Here is a 14,182-nt window from a genome sequence, read left to right on the forward strand (position 1 = left end):
AAAGCAATAAAGGAAGCAATGTGTGGACATTAATCTCTACTATAAGTATTAAATACAGCATATCAAGGAATTACGCAATTACTTTTTTTATATAAAATAAAATAAGGCGACAGTTAATTGAAACCTGAAAAATCTCAGGCATGTCAGTCAAAACATTATTTATTTTTCCCCCATGAAACACAAAATAATATGATTAGCAGTATGTACATGCCGCTATTTGCCATAAAACACAAGTGGACAGTAATTGGTGCTGTGAAGCTCAAAAAAAAAAGACTTTTGTCTTTTGTGCTTTAAGTTGAGTAAATATGAACTGTGAATAAGTGCACTGCTGTAGCTTCTTTAACACTGCCCTGCTGTTTTACACCTCCAGACTAAGTTTATGAACTCAAGCACTCAATGTTATAGATTTAAGCTAATAAAGACAGGAGAGAGAGTGGCAGCTGCACATGGCTCCCATAAGAAATCTCAAAAGAGTCCCTCTGTACCAGAAACATCCTCTGAAACATGCCTTTTCACTTTTTCTTTCGGTCTCAACCGCAGAACCCCTGCGGGGATTGCCGACAGAGGAAAGATCGTAAAGAATTTAGCATCTCTCACACACACATGCACACATGGGGATGGAGAGATGCACATATTTCACACAACGGTGAATGGAATACCTTTTAGGATACACACGTGTAATGCCTCCATCTGTAGTCACAAACCGGGCCAAAACTCCATCTCTAATAGGAAAAAAAAAAAAAGACATCAGCTTTGTTTTAGTTTAGAATTTTCTGAAAGACCACAAACAGACTAGTTTTACACCTGTGAGTGTTTTATTCAGGTATTCATTGCGTTAAATTCAATTACTTCAAGGACATTCCAATCAAACAACATATTCAGCCTCCTATTCGAACAATAAGAAAACAATGTTATATTTAGGTCATTCTTTAGTGTAAAAAAATTAATTGAAACACCATTTGTTTAATTGAAAACACTATTTTGACATAAGCAATGTCTATTGTGTTTTTGGACTCCCAGATGGTCGGGTTCTTTAATCCTGGTTATAATTGCTAGACTCTCGAGTTTGCTTTTGACATTAAGACAGCATTCTTATTCATGACAGGACTTTAAATAGAGCTTTGTGCTCAGCAGTTATATGAAGGCGTCTCTCTGTCTTCTCTGGAGATCTTTGTACTTGAAACCTCGAGACATTTCACACAGACATGGATGAGTGTTTTATGTTGTTCCATGTGTGTGTTTTGTCCTAAACTTACACACTCTGCTCCTTCCAGACTTTGACGAGGTCCGCCGTGAGACCGGCATCCAGCAGCAATCGGTTTACAAGACTGACATTACCTGACAAATACAGACAGAGAGAAAGGAAAGTCTTTATAGTTGATATCATTTTGGATTATGTCATGGAAAACAGGATTCTCCTTGTTAAAACTTCATTGTCCCAGAATATGGTCTACTAGTTGACTGGTTTGAGCTTGTCAGTGGCTGGTACAGATTTAAACAAATTGTTGAAATGAAATTATACTCTACCCAATATTTATTCAAAATTCACTAGAAAACTGAAAACAGAAATTGTTTGTCAGTCTAGTGGATATATATCTGTTACATCTGCCAGCTGGAGTGCCCATGATCTCCACCAGAGGGCACCCCTCCCGTCTCATTTGCTTTACCATAATTAGCTGCATTTCCCATAAACCATTGCCTGGACTTATTATGTTTGATTGCTTCCACCCACCCGTGTCTCATTATCTTGTTAATGCCTGCCTATTTAAAGGGTAACTCTTGCCAAAATGCAACCTAGGGTCTTTTTGTTAATCTACCCGAGGCGAACTTTCCTTTAAAAGCATAATTAGAATGGAAACGCAACTTTTAAATTTGACCGTATTTTCGTTTTCGGTCAAATTGCCTTTTGAATGGGAGTGCTTGAGGCACTTCTATGATAGCATCAAAAATCGCTATTCTTAAAAGACTAAGAAGGCTCGACACAACATGAAACTTTGCTCGAAGTATCACCAGGGGCTCTACACATGAACTCGAGCATTGAGAACATTGTTTGTGTACACAGAGTTTACTAAAAAGAAAGATTTTGAACAACTCACTGTAGCTGTGTCCGCCGGCATTTTGACAGTCAAAAATAGTCGATCTCCGAATGTGAATGAACTGACTCTGAATTTTAGTATTGCTTCTTATATGAGCATCCTTTTTCAAATGCAAGGTCAATATTGATTTTCACTAAGGACAAAACAACAAATTATCTGTGAATTTATATGGAACTAAGCTTTAGGAGCTTTCCATCTTAACTCTCCTCCCTGTTACGTTGCATTCGGAGATCGACTATTTTTGACTGTCAAAATGCCGACGGACACAGCAACAGTGAGTTGTTCAAATTCTTTCTTTTTAGTAAACTCTGTGTACACAAACAATGTTCTCAATGCTCGAGTTCATGTGTAGAGCCCCTGGTGATACTTCGAGCAAAGTTTCATGTTGTGTCGAGCCTTCTTAGTGTTTTAAAAATAGCGATTTTTGATGCAATCATAGAAGTGCCCCAAGCACTCCCATTCAAAAGGCAATTTGACCGAAAATGAAAATACGGTCAAACTTAAAAGTGGCGTTTCCATTCTAATTATGCTTTTAAATGAAAGTTTGCCATGGGTAGATTAACAAAAAGACCCTAGGTTGCATTTTGGCGAGAGTTACCTTTTAAGTCCTGTGTCTTCACTCATTCTTTGCAAAGTCTTGTACTGTAAGTGTCACATTTCTGAGCGCTCTCCCTCTGGCTACCCACGTTTTGGTTTTGACTTTTTTGCCTGTGTTTTTCTGCCCTGTTTTCTTTTTGGATTATCTGTCCCGTGTTTTGACCTATAGCTTGTTTTATGGATTATGATTCTGGATTGCCCTAATAAAGCAGCATTTGGATCCACAACTGTGTCTGAGCAGTCCGTGACAATATCGGTCTATATCACAACCATGAACATTAATATATAGCTACCTATTTATTTTTCTTAAAAAAAAAAAAAAAAAACCTTAGAGGGAGGGTGGAAACAGTGGTATGTAAAATTAAACAGCAGTAAAAATATATTGTATTTATCACACCTATATTTACAAATGAGAGAGAAGGAAAAGATGGAAATAGTCATGTAAAGCTACATTTCCACTTTTATGAGGGAAAAAAGCATTACGTGGACTTTTATATAAAAAAAAATTATATGATATGGACTTTTAAATGTAAAAGCAACAGTTTGGTGACATGAACATTGCTGAATACTTTTCAGGACAAAAGTAATGCCTATCTGAGGAATCAAAAAGCTAGCAAACATCTTTGGGTGCGTTTGCGTGTGAGCGCTGCAGCGATAGCATCTCTTTACAGAAAACACAGTGAGTCATCACGAGTATGAACATTAGGATGACAGCGGTGGAGTCATTACCGAGCAGACTAATCAATTACTGGCTGATTAAACAAAGTGCTGACAGGGGTCACCTTCACAGACAGCGGGACCGCCCGCCACACACGCTGACATCACTTGAGCGGGAATCAACCTGACTCAGCGCCTACAAGAGAGTAATCTGAGTCCTCTCAGCTCTGATATCATTACATTAATAATGACAGCAGTGGTTTATACATGCAAAAGGTAGTGTGATACAGCGGTCCCAAAAAGTATTTGAAACTTAGATGTCTTTGCATTAGATAACATATCCAGTTGGTTCGATTACAGTTGGTTTAAAGTCACTGCAAACATGACTCCGAAAACACTTATACACTTAACTTTGAACCAATGAGAGTTCACTGAGATAGATAGATAGATAGATAGATAGATAGATAGATAGATAGATAGATAGATAGATAGATAGATAGATAGATAGATAGATAGATAGATAGATAGATAGATAGATAGATAGATAGATAGATAGATAGATAGATAGATAGATAGATAGATAGATAGATAGATAGATAGACAGACAGACAGACAGACAGACAGACAGACAGACAGACAGACAGACAGACAGACAGACAGACAGACAGACAGACAGACAGACAGACAGACAGACAGACAGACAGACAGATAGATAGATAGATAGATAGATAGATAGATAGATAGATAGATAGATAGGTGGGGTAGGTAGGTAGATAGATAGACTCACACATAGGATCATTTGGTGTTTTTCTGTCAATGTACTCATTGAAGTCCATCAGGAACTGGGTGTTGTTGGATGTGACTTTGAGGTCCTTGCAGTATTCCCTGAAAAAAAGTTTAATAATTATTCACAGAAAAAACACAAGTTTGATGACCACAATGAGGCCTGTGCATTTAAGTAGTGTGAAGTTGAGAACAAACATTTTTGCTGCCGCCGTGTCTGTGGGATCCATTGTTAAGGGGAGTAATGTGTGGGTCTGAAGGTGTGAATTTACAGGCCTTCAAAGACCAATGGAGTCTAGATACAGCCCTTATAAACCTGTCACAACTAAACCCTGTGGGAGGTTTGCTGTTTTTGCTTGGTGTGTGTATATATATGTGTGTGTTACCTGGGTGCAATAAAGGTGTACCCATATTCCTCAAATTTCTCCTGCTGCATGGTCTCAGAGACTACACAGAGAAACAGAGAAAGACATGTTTAGATAGATCATATTCAAAATATTCAAAACTATAAAATGACAGTAGTGATAGACCAATATATCAGCCAATATGTGGCCATTCTGAGATTAGACTGGCATGGACTAGAAAAGTGAAATTCAAGTTAATATGGCATAACAAAATGTTAATTTCATTGTAATACACGCATACAACCAGCCTTAACTGGTTTAGATGGTCTTGCAACATGGGCAAGCTGGTCTGCAGCTGGCATCCACAGCTGAAAAAAGAACAAAAAAACAGCCAACAGACCAGCCTGAGAGACCACCAAAGACCATCAAAACATTTTTAGGCTGGTTTAATATTTTTTGGAGGGAAATCAAATATATATTTCAGAATTATATCCACCATGCCAATCTCTAGTTATCTGTATTAGCACTGGCCATTGCAAAAACCCAAATCGGTTGATTGGACAGAACAAATTTTAAAGGAGAAACTGGGAAAGAATTATAAACAATTAACAACATGCAAAATCAATGTAATGTTTATAGATTAAAGAAAAAAAAAACGGATTTGAAATGCACTCATGAGGAGTAACATATTTTAATTGCACGCATACAGATGTGACATGACTGCTCTGGAAAAAAGCAGGAAAAGATGCATGCAAATGACATTGAAAATAAAATGGTACAATAACTGACGAATGTAATAAAACGTGAAGATCTTAGAAGAGGAGGGTGCAGTACTTGCCCTTGTTCCCTGTGGTGAAAATCCAACCAATCAGAAGACAAAGAGAAAGACAAAGTTACCACAGTCCATCATAGTCCCAAAAGATGTCCAACATTGTAAACCGGATACTCTGAAAACAGCATTTCATATAAAACATGCACTTGGAGACGATGGCGGTTTCAGATTAAGCCAAAGCCTGGACACACAACAAAGACGCGAGTTTGAGATTATAGGCGTGAAGAAATGGATGCAGACAATCCTTTCCATTCAACACAGAGAGTTACGAGAGGAGTGAGCGGAAATTTGGCAGGCATGGTAAAATAATTCTGACGCTTGATGAAAACATCAAATGACATGATGGTTGAACAAATTGGCATGCAGTATTCACGATCAGAAAAAAAGGTCAGCCAGTGTTTGGTGAAGTCACATCAAACTCTCTTTGTTCATCAAAGGTGCACAAGCAATCAGTCATTGATGTGAGCCAGTAGATCATCTCACAAACCAAAACAGAACCAGACCATCTGGATGGTGTCTAGAAACTTCCGGACTGCACATTTACCAAGCCAAACAAAGGATTAACCATTATTTTTGTTAGAACAAGTCAAATTGACTGTGCATGTAATGAAATCCTATAAACAAAAAAAGCTAGGCAAAACAACTCAAGACAGTAGCTCAAAATATTCAGATGCATCTAATTATGTCTTAATATATTATTGAGAATTGATGGCCTTTTGGGTGTACACAACATTGTGTTCTTGGCTAATGTTTGAGGCAATTACTTCAGAAAGTTGTAAAATCGAATATGATTATGAATCACTAGAGCCAAAAGAACAAGTATAATTTACAGTAGTGCTAGTTCCAATTTACATACTTTCACTAAAGCAATGAGATGCCATGCATTACTGAATTTACTACATATTTTCTGGCTAATTTAAAACAGCTTCAAATATGGCTCATTGAATAGGATTTTAAAGCCAGGACTATTTTCTTTTCTTTTTTTCAGGGTTCATCAAATCTGGCCCTGGAGGTCCACCATCCTACAGTTTAAATCCAACCCAAATTAAAAACACCCAAACAAGCAAATCAAGGTCTTCAGGATAGTTAGAAAGTGATCATAGGCAGGTGAGTTTGATTTGGGTTGTAGCTAAACTCTGTGGGACAGTGTACCTCCAGGGCCAGATTTGAAGAACCTTGTTTTGTTTTATTTTATTTTCCTAGATACCAGAATATCACAGACCCTTGACGGTAGGCTCTTTTGACTGATAAAAAAGGCACCCACACACTACAAGATAACCAGGCTAATTTTGGACCCAATTCTCCTCTTCCAACAATCCTAATGTCCGACTATTTTGATGGCTCTACAGATTATCTTATCAGATTTTCCTGTGTTAAGTGTGATTGAATCTGCTCTGAAGAACATCGGGGCAGCACTGACCTCAGATCGTAAATATCCAACATGTTGCACACACAAACGCACACACACTGTATATTGTCATGTGGAACGAAAGAAAATCAGAAAGCGAGCTAAAGGAAGACGGAAGCACAACACAAGTTCATCCAAACCTTTTTCTTTTTTTCCTGTGAATGTTCTGTGAAAAGCAGTCCAAACACTATTATCACCATTTCTTCTTGCTCATCGTCTGCCATGTTTGTTTACTCTAAAGATGCGTTTGGCCAGGGGGTGTTTTTGCAAGATTTCCTGTGTTCACAGTCAGGACTCTGGTTGTTTGTGAATGTAATTTGTTAGTGGGCGGTGTGCTGTCTTGGTCGCACTCCACACACTATAGGAACAAAATTAAACTGTTAAATATATGTGTTTTTTTTATTGTCATGTTTGTGGTCTCTCACATTTTGATAATCAGGTAAGATTTAAAAAATCTTTTAGTTGGGCCAGCCTTAAGCAACCACCTGGACTCTAGAAACCACCCATTAATGCCCTAACAATCACCTAGAACACCCTTGCAACTGCATAGATACACTTTTAAAACCACTAAGAACTTAGTAATGCCCTGGCAACCACCTTCTGAGGGGTCCTTCAAAAAATGCAAAAACCTATTTTAAAAAGCTTTTGATCATAAAAAAACAATGACAGGTTTCATCTGCTGATGACAGTAAGGCCCACATAATACGGTCTGTGTGTCTGTGTCAAAACAGGGTGGTGTTAGACCCTTGTTTGTGTTCCAATGGGTGTTTGAAGCTTCTGTCAATGTGTCAATAAGTTAAAGACTTCACATCTGCACTGAATTTGCCGTCAATATAATTCGCACCATTTCAGATTCTTCTCTTCTCAAACTAACGCATCTCTGATCTCCAACAAACACTTTCTGGGTACTTGGTGACAAACACATATGAGGCTAATCAAGCCTAAACAACCAGAACTTGTAAGATCCAGTCTAGTCCAGGGTCTGCGGTCCAAGCAGCCAAGTGCATCATCACAGTTTTTGGTTACAACCAGCCGTAAGGACACATCCCTCGAGAGAACTCCGTGTTCACCTGTTCTTCTCATTATTTGCTCTACACGGCTCCCAAAAGCCACACTTCTCTCGTTCTGCCTGTCTGAAGTTTACATTCGGCTTTCGGCTTTGGTCAAACAAGCCCCGTGGAGCTCCCAAAGCGTGGAATTGGGCTTCTAAGGTATCCAGGAGCACTCTGAAGACCACCGCAAAGACCTAACCTCTGCACCGCTGCCTCTTTCCCCTTTCTCAATAACCATATGGACCTGGCTCTTTACGAGCCTATAAACCTGTGCCAGGATCCTTTACAACAAGAAATAGAGAGAAAGGGAATATGTGGAAGAAGAGAGAGAAAGAGATACCCATATCTGCGGTAGCACACTCCAGAATACAGAAATATCAGTTTTAGCACATTAACACACACCCAAACACGCTTGCACATAATAAATTAGATGAACAATTATATCTTGCGAACAAAACATAAAATTCCTGTGACCGCTGGTGCCTCAAGTAGCTGAACGCTACTGCTTACAAGCCACAATATGACCTTCTGTGGCCCCTTCCAGTCCTCCAAACCTGCTTTACTCATTGTTTCACAAGCTTACATTTCCTTTGCTGGCTTTCTTACTTGTAATGACTAAAGTTAAAGCTATGTGATCTTACAAAGCACCGTTATGCTAAAACAATGACGCTGATGAACAGTGAGAAGGAGAAAAATGCTTCTGGCTCAGAGCTCTGCATTCTAGTATGATCCTTCTACACGGCCCCTGTGCAGTGTTGCAAGAATAAAACTCATAATTCATCTCGCAATCCTTCGCACCATAGACCGGAATTATACATCAAATCTTACGGCTTGTTGAGGAAAGGTGTGCTATTACTTTTCAAAGAAATAGGGCTTGTGATTATCTCATAGATATAAATTAAAGGAGGGACCTGGACCATATCCAGGGACCAGAATATCATAGAGACGTACTGGTGGGGTCTTTTTACTTGGGTCAGTAACCACCCAAGTTCACCTTAGCAACAATTTAGCCATGACCTAGTAACTACTCTGCACACCCTTGTAACGTATATAAATATCCTGGAAACCACCCAGCAACCGCATATCAACAAGCTAAGAACCACTCAGAACTAGTGTTGTTATTGGCCACATTCACAAGTACAGAATACAGACACCAGAATACGGTTGTCAGTCCTGTAGTTTAGTCCTTAATATGATTAAGTTGACACACAGTTTGGTTATTCACAGGAGTGACAACCGATGCACAAACGCATGTCTACTGTGTATTGCGGGATGAAAGGCTTGGACTCTTGTCGTGTTAAAAGTGATAAGACTTATGGACGTCACAATCGTTGATATTAATTTGGTCACTGTCGCTTTGGTTAGAGAATACAGGCTTGACAGTATTCAAGACGCTACTGCAAGTTGCTGTGTGAACGGGACATTTCAGGACTCATACCTGTAAGTAAATGCGGTTGTCAATCCCAAAAACTGACAGTGTGAAATTGCACAAAAATGTCATGGCTCCCAGAATATTTTGTTGTATGAACATACAATATATCAAAAGAAAGAACAGAGCCTCTACTTTATTAAGAAAAAAATGATCAAAACATAGATGGAGTAGATCGAGTCCATCAACACCCCCAAAGCTTGAACAGTCCTATATCTCTTCCTGTGTCGACATTTAATTCGGTAACATTAAGCAGTTTTGATTTATATGCTGTTTAATGTTTGATGAATACATTATTTTACATTCTATTGCATGTTTCTGCTTCTTCTTCGCCTGTGTTTTGATCCGGATATTCTGTACTCTTTCAGATGATGCATAATAGCGCACCCTACCATATAAAAGTGAAAATATGTATTGGTTTATATTTGCATGGATAATAAAAAAAAAATTTTTTTTACTTTTTTTAACATATCTAACTGTGCATGCATGTTTAGACAAGCACCAAACACTGTCAGCAATTAATCGACTGATTTTGCACAGACCATGCATACAAAATTAGGCTACTCAAAAAAAATGAGTTAAACATAGAACTCAAACTTAAAATCATGCATAAACAAATGTAAATAATTTCAATAACACCAGGTAAAATCTGGAGAACATACAGTGAAAGAACTTTAAAAGACAGACAGACAGATAGTACTTGCCCCAATGTGCTGTCATTTAAAGATTGAAAGACAGAAAGGAGAGATCACAGAAAAACTTAGTTTTACACATGTCCATTTACGATGAATAAATGTGCGTGTGCAGGATTGTTTATCTTCATTGTTTTGAATAAATAGTTCACAAAAAGATGGGGCAAAAAAAGGTCATTATTTACTCAACATTCTGACATTTTTCATCTGAATCGGAAACAAATCTTTCTTTTGATCCGTTTTTTTTCATGAACTAGTTTAAGAATCAGACTGACCTGGTTCTCGAATTCACATCACTGATTAGCATGACTATAATGACTCTGGTCTGTTCATAAGGCTTCAAAAGACAGGCAGGAACCATATAGACTGCATATATTAGTATAATTATTTTTTCTTTTTAAACTATGAACTTTTGTTATATAAAAAGAAGCAACATAAATCTTCTTCTTTTATGTTTTCCAGAAAAATGACAGTATACAGGTTTGGAACCACACAGGAGTCAGTAAATAATGGCAATTTTCATTTCTGGGAGAACTATTCCTATAAGGATATGTTCTGGCTTAAGTACAAGTTAAGCTTTATCGACAGCATCTGTCAATTACCACTGAAAATAAGTTTGACGTGTACCTGGGTTTATAAAAGCAAACAAAAGAACTATACAGAAATAAAAGTCTATGGGGCAACGAGGTACAAGCTGAAGTAATTTTCTCTGCGAAATTGACAGCAAGCCACATGCTATCAATAGAGCTCAACCTGGAATATTCCTCTAAATGAGCTGAGCGTCTGTGTATGTGTGCAGATCTGGACCTCAACAGCACATGTCCAGAGGGGAGGGAGCGTTAGCAGTCTCTCTTCCCAGCCGGGGCCCCTGTGTTCTGGGGAGAGTCAGATCAAACGCCTGGCTACACTGCTCAGGATGGGTGGAGACCAGCTGGACCTCAGTTTAATACAGAGAGCAGCCCTGACAATCGAGGTCACACTCACACACACACACACACACACACACACAAACAGGCAGACCTCTCTTGCGAGCCGATGAAAAATATTTGCAAGCAGTCTCAGCTATTTCATAAAACAATAGCTTTGCATACCGAAGCTCTATCTGATCTTTTTAGTAAATGATAGTGTGTTTGCTCAACGTGGGGAGCAGGTTTGTATGTTCTGGGCGAACAGGCGGTACTCACACATGGCTTGTTTTATAGTGTTCCCCAGGTTTGCCTCGATGTAATGCAGACTGTATTCAGGCAAGACCAAGGCCAGGCTGCAGAACACCCACACAGAGAAGAAAAAGACAACGTGTTTTATACATACAAATACTTATGGGAGTTATGAAACACTTTGCATAGGTAATGCCATAACTCAGACTTCAAACCTGTAGTCTGTCCCGTTAACTGGTGCCCAGGTGTATGTCCTGATTCCTCGATCAATGTATCTCTGTTATTGGAATGAAAGGTATAACTGAACCAGATATGGACAAAATATGGTACAGAAGAATAATTATAGAAGATCTACACACCTCATCTTGAGATTTCACAAGCGTTTCGATCGTTTTCTCCCCAGGGTCTCTGTCAATCATCAAAGTCCGTATCTGAGAGAGATCAGAAGATCAGTGTTAATATGTCAACACAATATTCATATACTCCGGGATTTACATGGTAAATTTAAAGATACGTTGAAAATACCATGGTATATGAATCACAGAGGTGTCTACCATTGCCAATTTACTACCATAATAGTATCCAAAAACTATGATAACATCAAAAATGTGGGAGCGTTTTAGTAAAGAAATTACAGTAACATATTTCCTTGAGCTCATTGAATACTAATGTGCATTTTCATCTGCAATTACATTTCATTTGTATGCAGACAAGAACATTAAAAAAAAATGTTCCTTGACTTGTGTGGTCAGACTTAATGTCAACTACTCACATAAATCCCTACTATCTATGCTAAATATGCATCCCATGAGCAAAAGGGGTTTTTCAGCACATGTTTTGTAACTGAAATGGTTTAAGCAGTTCTTCAAGAAACTCAGACATTCTATTCTATTCTATTCTATTCTATTCTATTCTATTCTATTCTATTCTATTCTATCAAATCACAACTTACAAATCAGCACATTTATAAAACTGAAACACTATAATGCAAGCGTTTGTACATTGAATCAAAACCTCTCAGGTGTTTCATCAATATAGCAATAAAATAATAATGTTGAGATCATGCTATTGTGTGTTTGTATGTGTGTGTTGTGCCATACCTGGACTTTAATGTCATTTTCCAGCTCCGCATCCAGAAAATCCAGTGTAACAGGTTCCTGGAATTTGGGGTTCTAAAGAGGAGAACCGAATGCTGTTAACATTTCTCTCTCTCTCTCTCTGTAGTTTACTTTCAGCTTTGGATTGAGTGTTAATGTATTCCAGGTCTACAATACATCACAGTGAAAGTTTCTGTTGAGCTATAGAAATATACAGTGTTTAAAAAGTTCATTTACGGAGGCATAAATCTGATTAATGTGTTATTCTACACAGAGAAGGAAGAAAATTAATTAAACTCAATACTTTCATGGGAAAGACAAATCTGTATTTTATTTACATTTAATCTCCTTTGTGTCCCCCTTTCATAAACATTCACATTTTTGAACGATATAGAAATGTAGAGAATGTGAGTAGAAGATTGTTTCTGCACACTAACAAGTGAATATTTCTTTACCTCTAAAAAAAATGACTTGCATGTAAACATGAAATAACAGAAAATCTTTTTCTCTCTTTTTTCAGACTTAACCAGATTACATCTACATGTATTATATTATAAAATATAAAAAGTGCTGACAATTTGTAAACATGTTTGTTCTCATGAATACCTATTTCATTACATTGTGGTTGTTAAATTATGATTCATGTTTTTGAGCAAGAACCATGTAGATATTAAAATATGGGTTGCTTAACAAAACTGAGGCTTGTTCCAGTTTACGAGGTAATATATTCTGTTTCTGTAAAGTCCAAGAAACAATGTTTGCTCTTGGAAACAAATGATTTAATTCATCTGTATTGCTCGTCACATTGATCTTGCACACATTAACAACACTGGCACATGCATCAAATCTATGATGTAAGAAGCATTATAACGTGAAATGAGGCAGTCAGAATCTTACATGTAAAATGCAGAGAGCAGAGCAAGCATGAACACAAACAGAGATGAGGATGAGAAGAACAAATATGTGAGAATCAAAAACAGAGACAAGACAAAACAATCAGAGAAAGAAAGAAAGAAAGAAAGAAAGAAAGAAAGAAAGAAAGAAAGAAAGAAAGAAAGAAAGAAAGAAAGAAAGAAAGAAAGAAAGAAAGAAAGAAAGAAAGAAAGAAAGAAAGAAAGAAAGAAAGAAAGAAAGATACAGTATAAAAGAGAAATAAATGAAAAGGAAATCAAAGGAAAAGGACTGAATATGAAAGCAGGAGCATAATGAGAGACAGACAAATCTGAGGAATGATTTCAAAGTGTCGGGGTCGCCCTCTGCTCCACTACCGCCCCCCGGGGGAACTCACATATCGTCCAGATATGACTGACATGTGTCGGCATCATGCCTCAATCTAGTAGAGCGTGAGAGAGACATATGAAAACATATGATGTCTGGCACTTCTTATGTAGACTGTGAAAAAATGTAAACAATTTTTCTACCATGTGCTAAGATATCCTGCGCTTGAATTGCACCAACGTCAGCCATAAATATGTCATGTCACTACTGATGTGGGTGTTTCTGTTTATGTTGAACGTGATGATAATAGCACACCACTGAGAGTCACGTGACTAACCCTATTATCACACTAATTACAGTGTTTAAGAGATAGATACAGAACTCATGGCAGAAAAAGGCCTCATGCACATAACTATTGATCTGATGCACTGAGCATATAAGTGGCACCAATTAAAAAAGCATCCATTCTCTTAATCGTGCACTTTTCTTGTTGAGATAACTTAAAATTGAAATGCTTAAATAATGTCCCCTGAAACTATCTGGCTATTTATGCCTTACTAAAAAAACTGTATTATTACATTAAACCTAAAAAAAACATCCGAAATGTTTTGTTTGTGTATTTTTGCATAAAATAAATGACACTTGGTTTAATATACTACTATAATCTAATGCATAGAATATGATTTTAAAAAGCTGTCAAAGAATCTTATGAGTTACCATATTTAGCTAGTCCAAACATCTTTAATGCCGAATATGTTGACCAGGCAGCAGTATTTTTATAAACAGGAAAGAAAGATTTATACAAGTTCCAGTGTGTCCC

At 37.6% G+C, this 14,182-nt stretch overlaps 1 protein-coding gene across 3 annotated transcripts in view; it reads right to left on the bottom strand.

Moving 5' to 3' along the window:
• LOC307160298 (voltage-dependent calcium channel subunit alpha-2/delta-1) overlaps positions 1-14,182 on the bottom strand; it is a 112,088-nt gene that overhangs the window by 11,515 nt on the left and 86,391 nt on the right. For 2 of the 3 annotated variants that reach the window (XM_079874270.1, XM_079874271.1), the window contains exons 20-27: positions 12,148-12,204; positions 11,407-11,478; positions 11,263-11,324; positions 11,075-11,151; positions 4,520-4,580; positions 4,138-4,235; positions 1,257-1,338; positions 660-722 (exon numbers count right to left, since the gene is read on the bottom strand). In XM_079874270.1, coding sequence (XP_079730396.1) covers positions 660-722; positions 1,257-1,338; positions 4,138-4,235; positions 4,520-4,580; positions 11,075-11,151; positions 11,263-11,324; positions 11,407-11,478; positions 12,148-12,204 — 572 coding nt within the window. Of the gene's footprint in view, positions 1-659; positions 723-1,256; positions 1,339-4,137; positions 4,236-4,519; positions 4,581-11,074; positions 11,152-11,262; positions 11,325-11,406; positions 11,479-12,147; positions 12,220-14,182 lie in introns of all 3 variants that reach the window. The other variant, XM_079874272.1, reaches the window with a different exon arrangement.

The sequence above is a fragment of the Squalius cephalus genome (genome assembly GCF_949319135.1).
Source record: "Squalius cephalus genome assembly, chromosome: 6".
NCBI lineage: Eukaryota > Metazoa > Chordata > Actinopteri > Cypriniformes > Leuciscidae > Squalius > Squalius cephalus.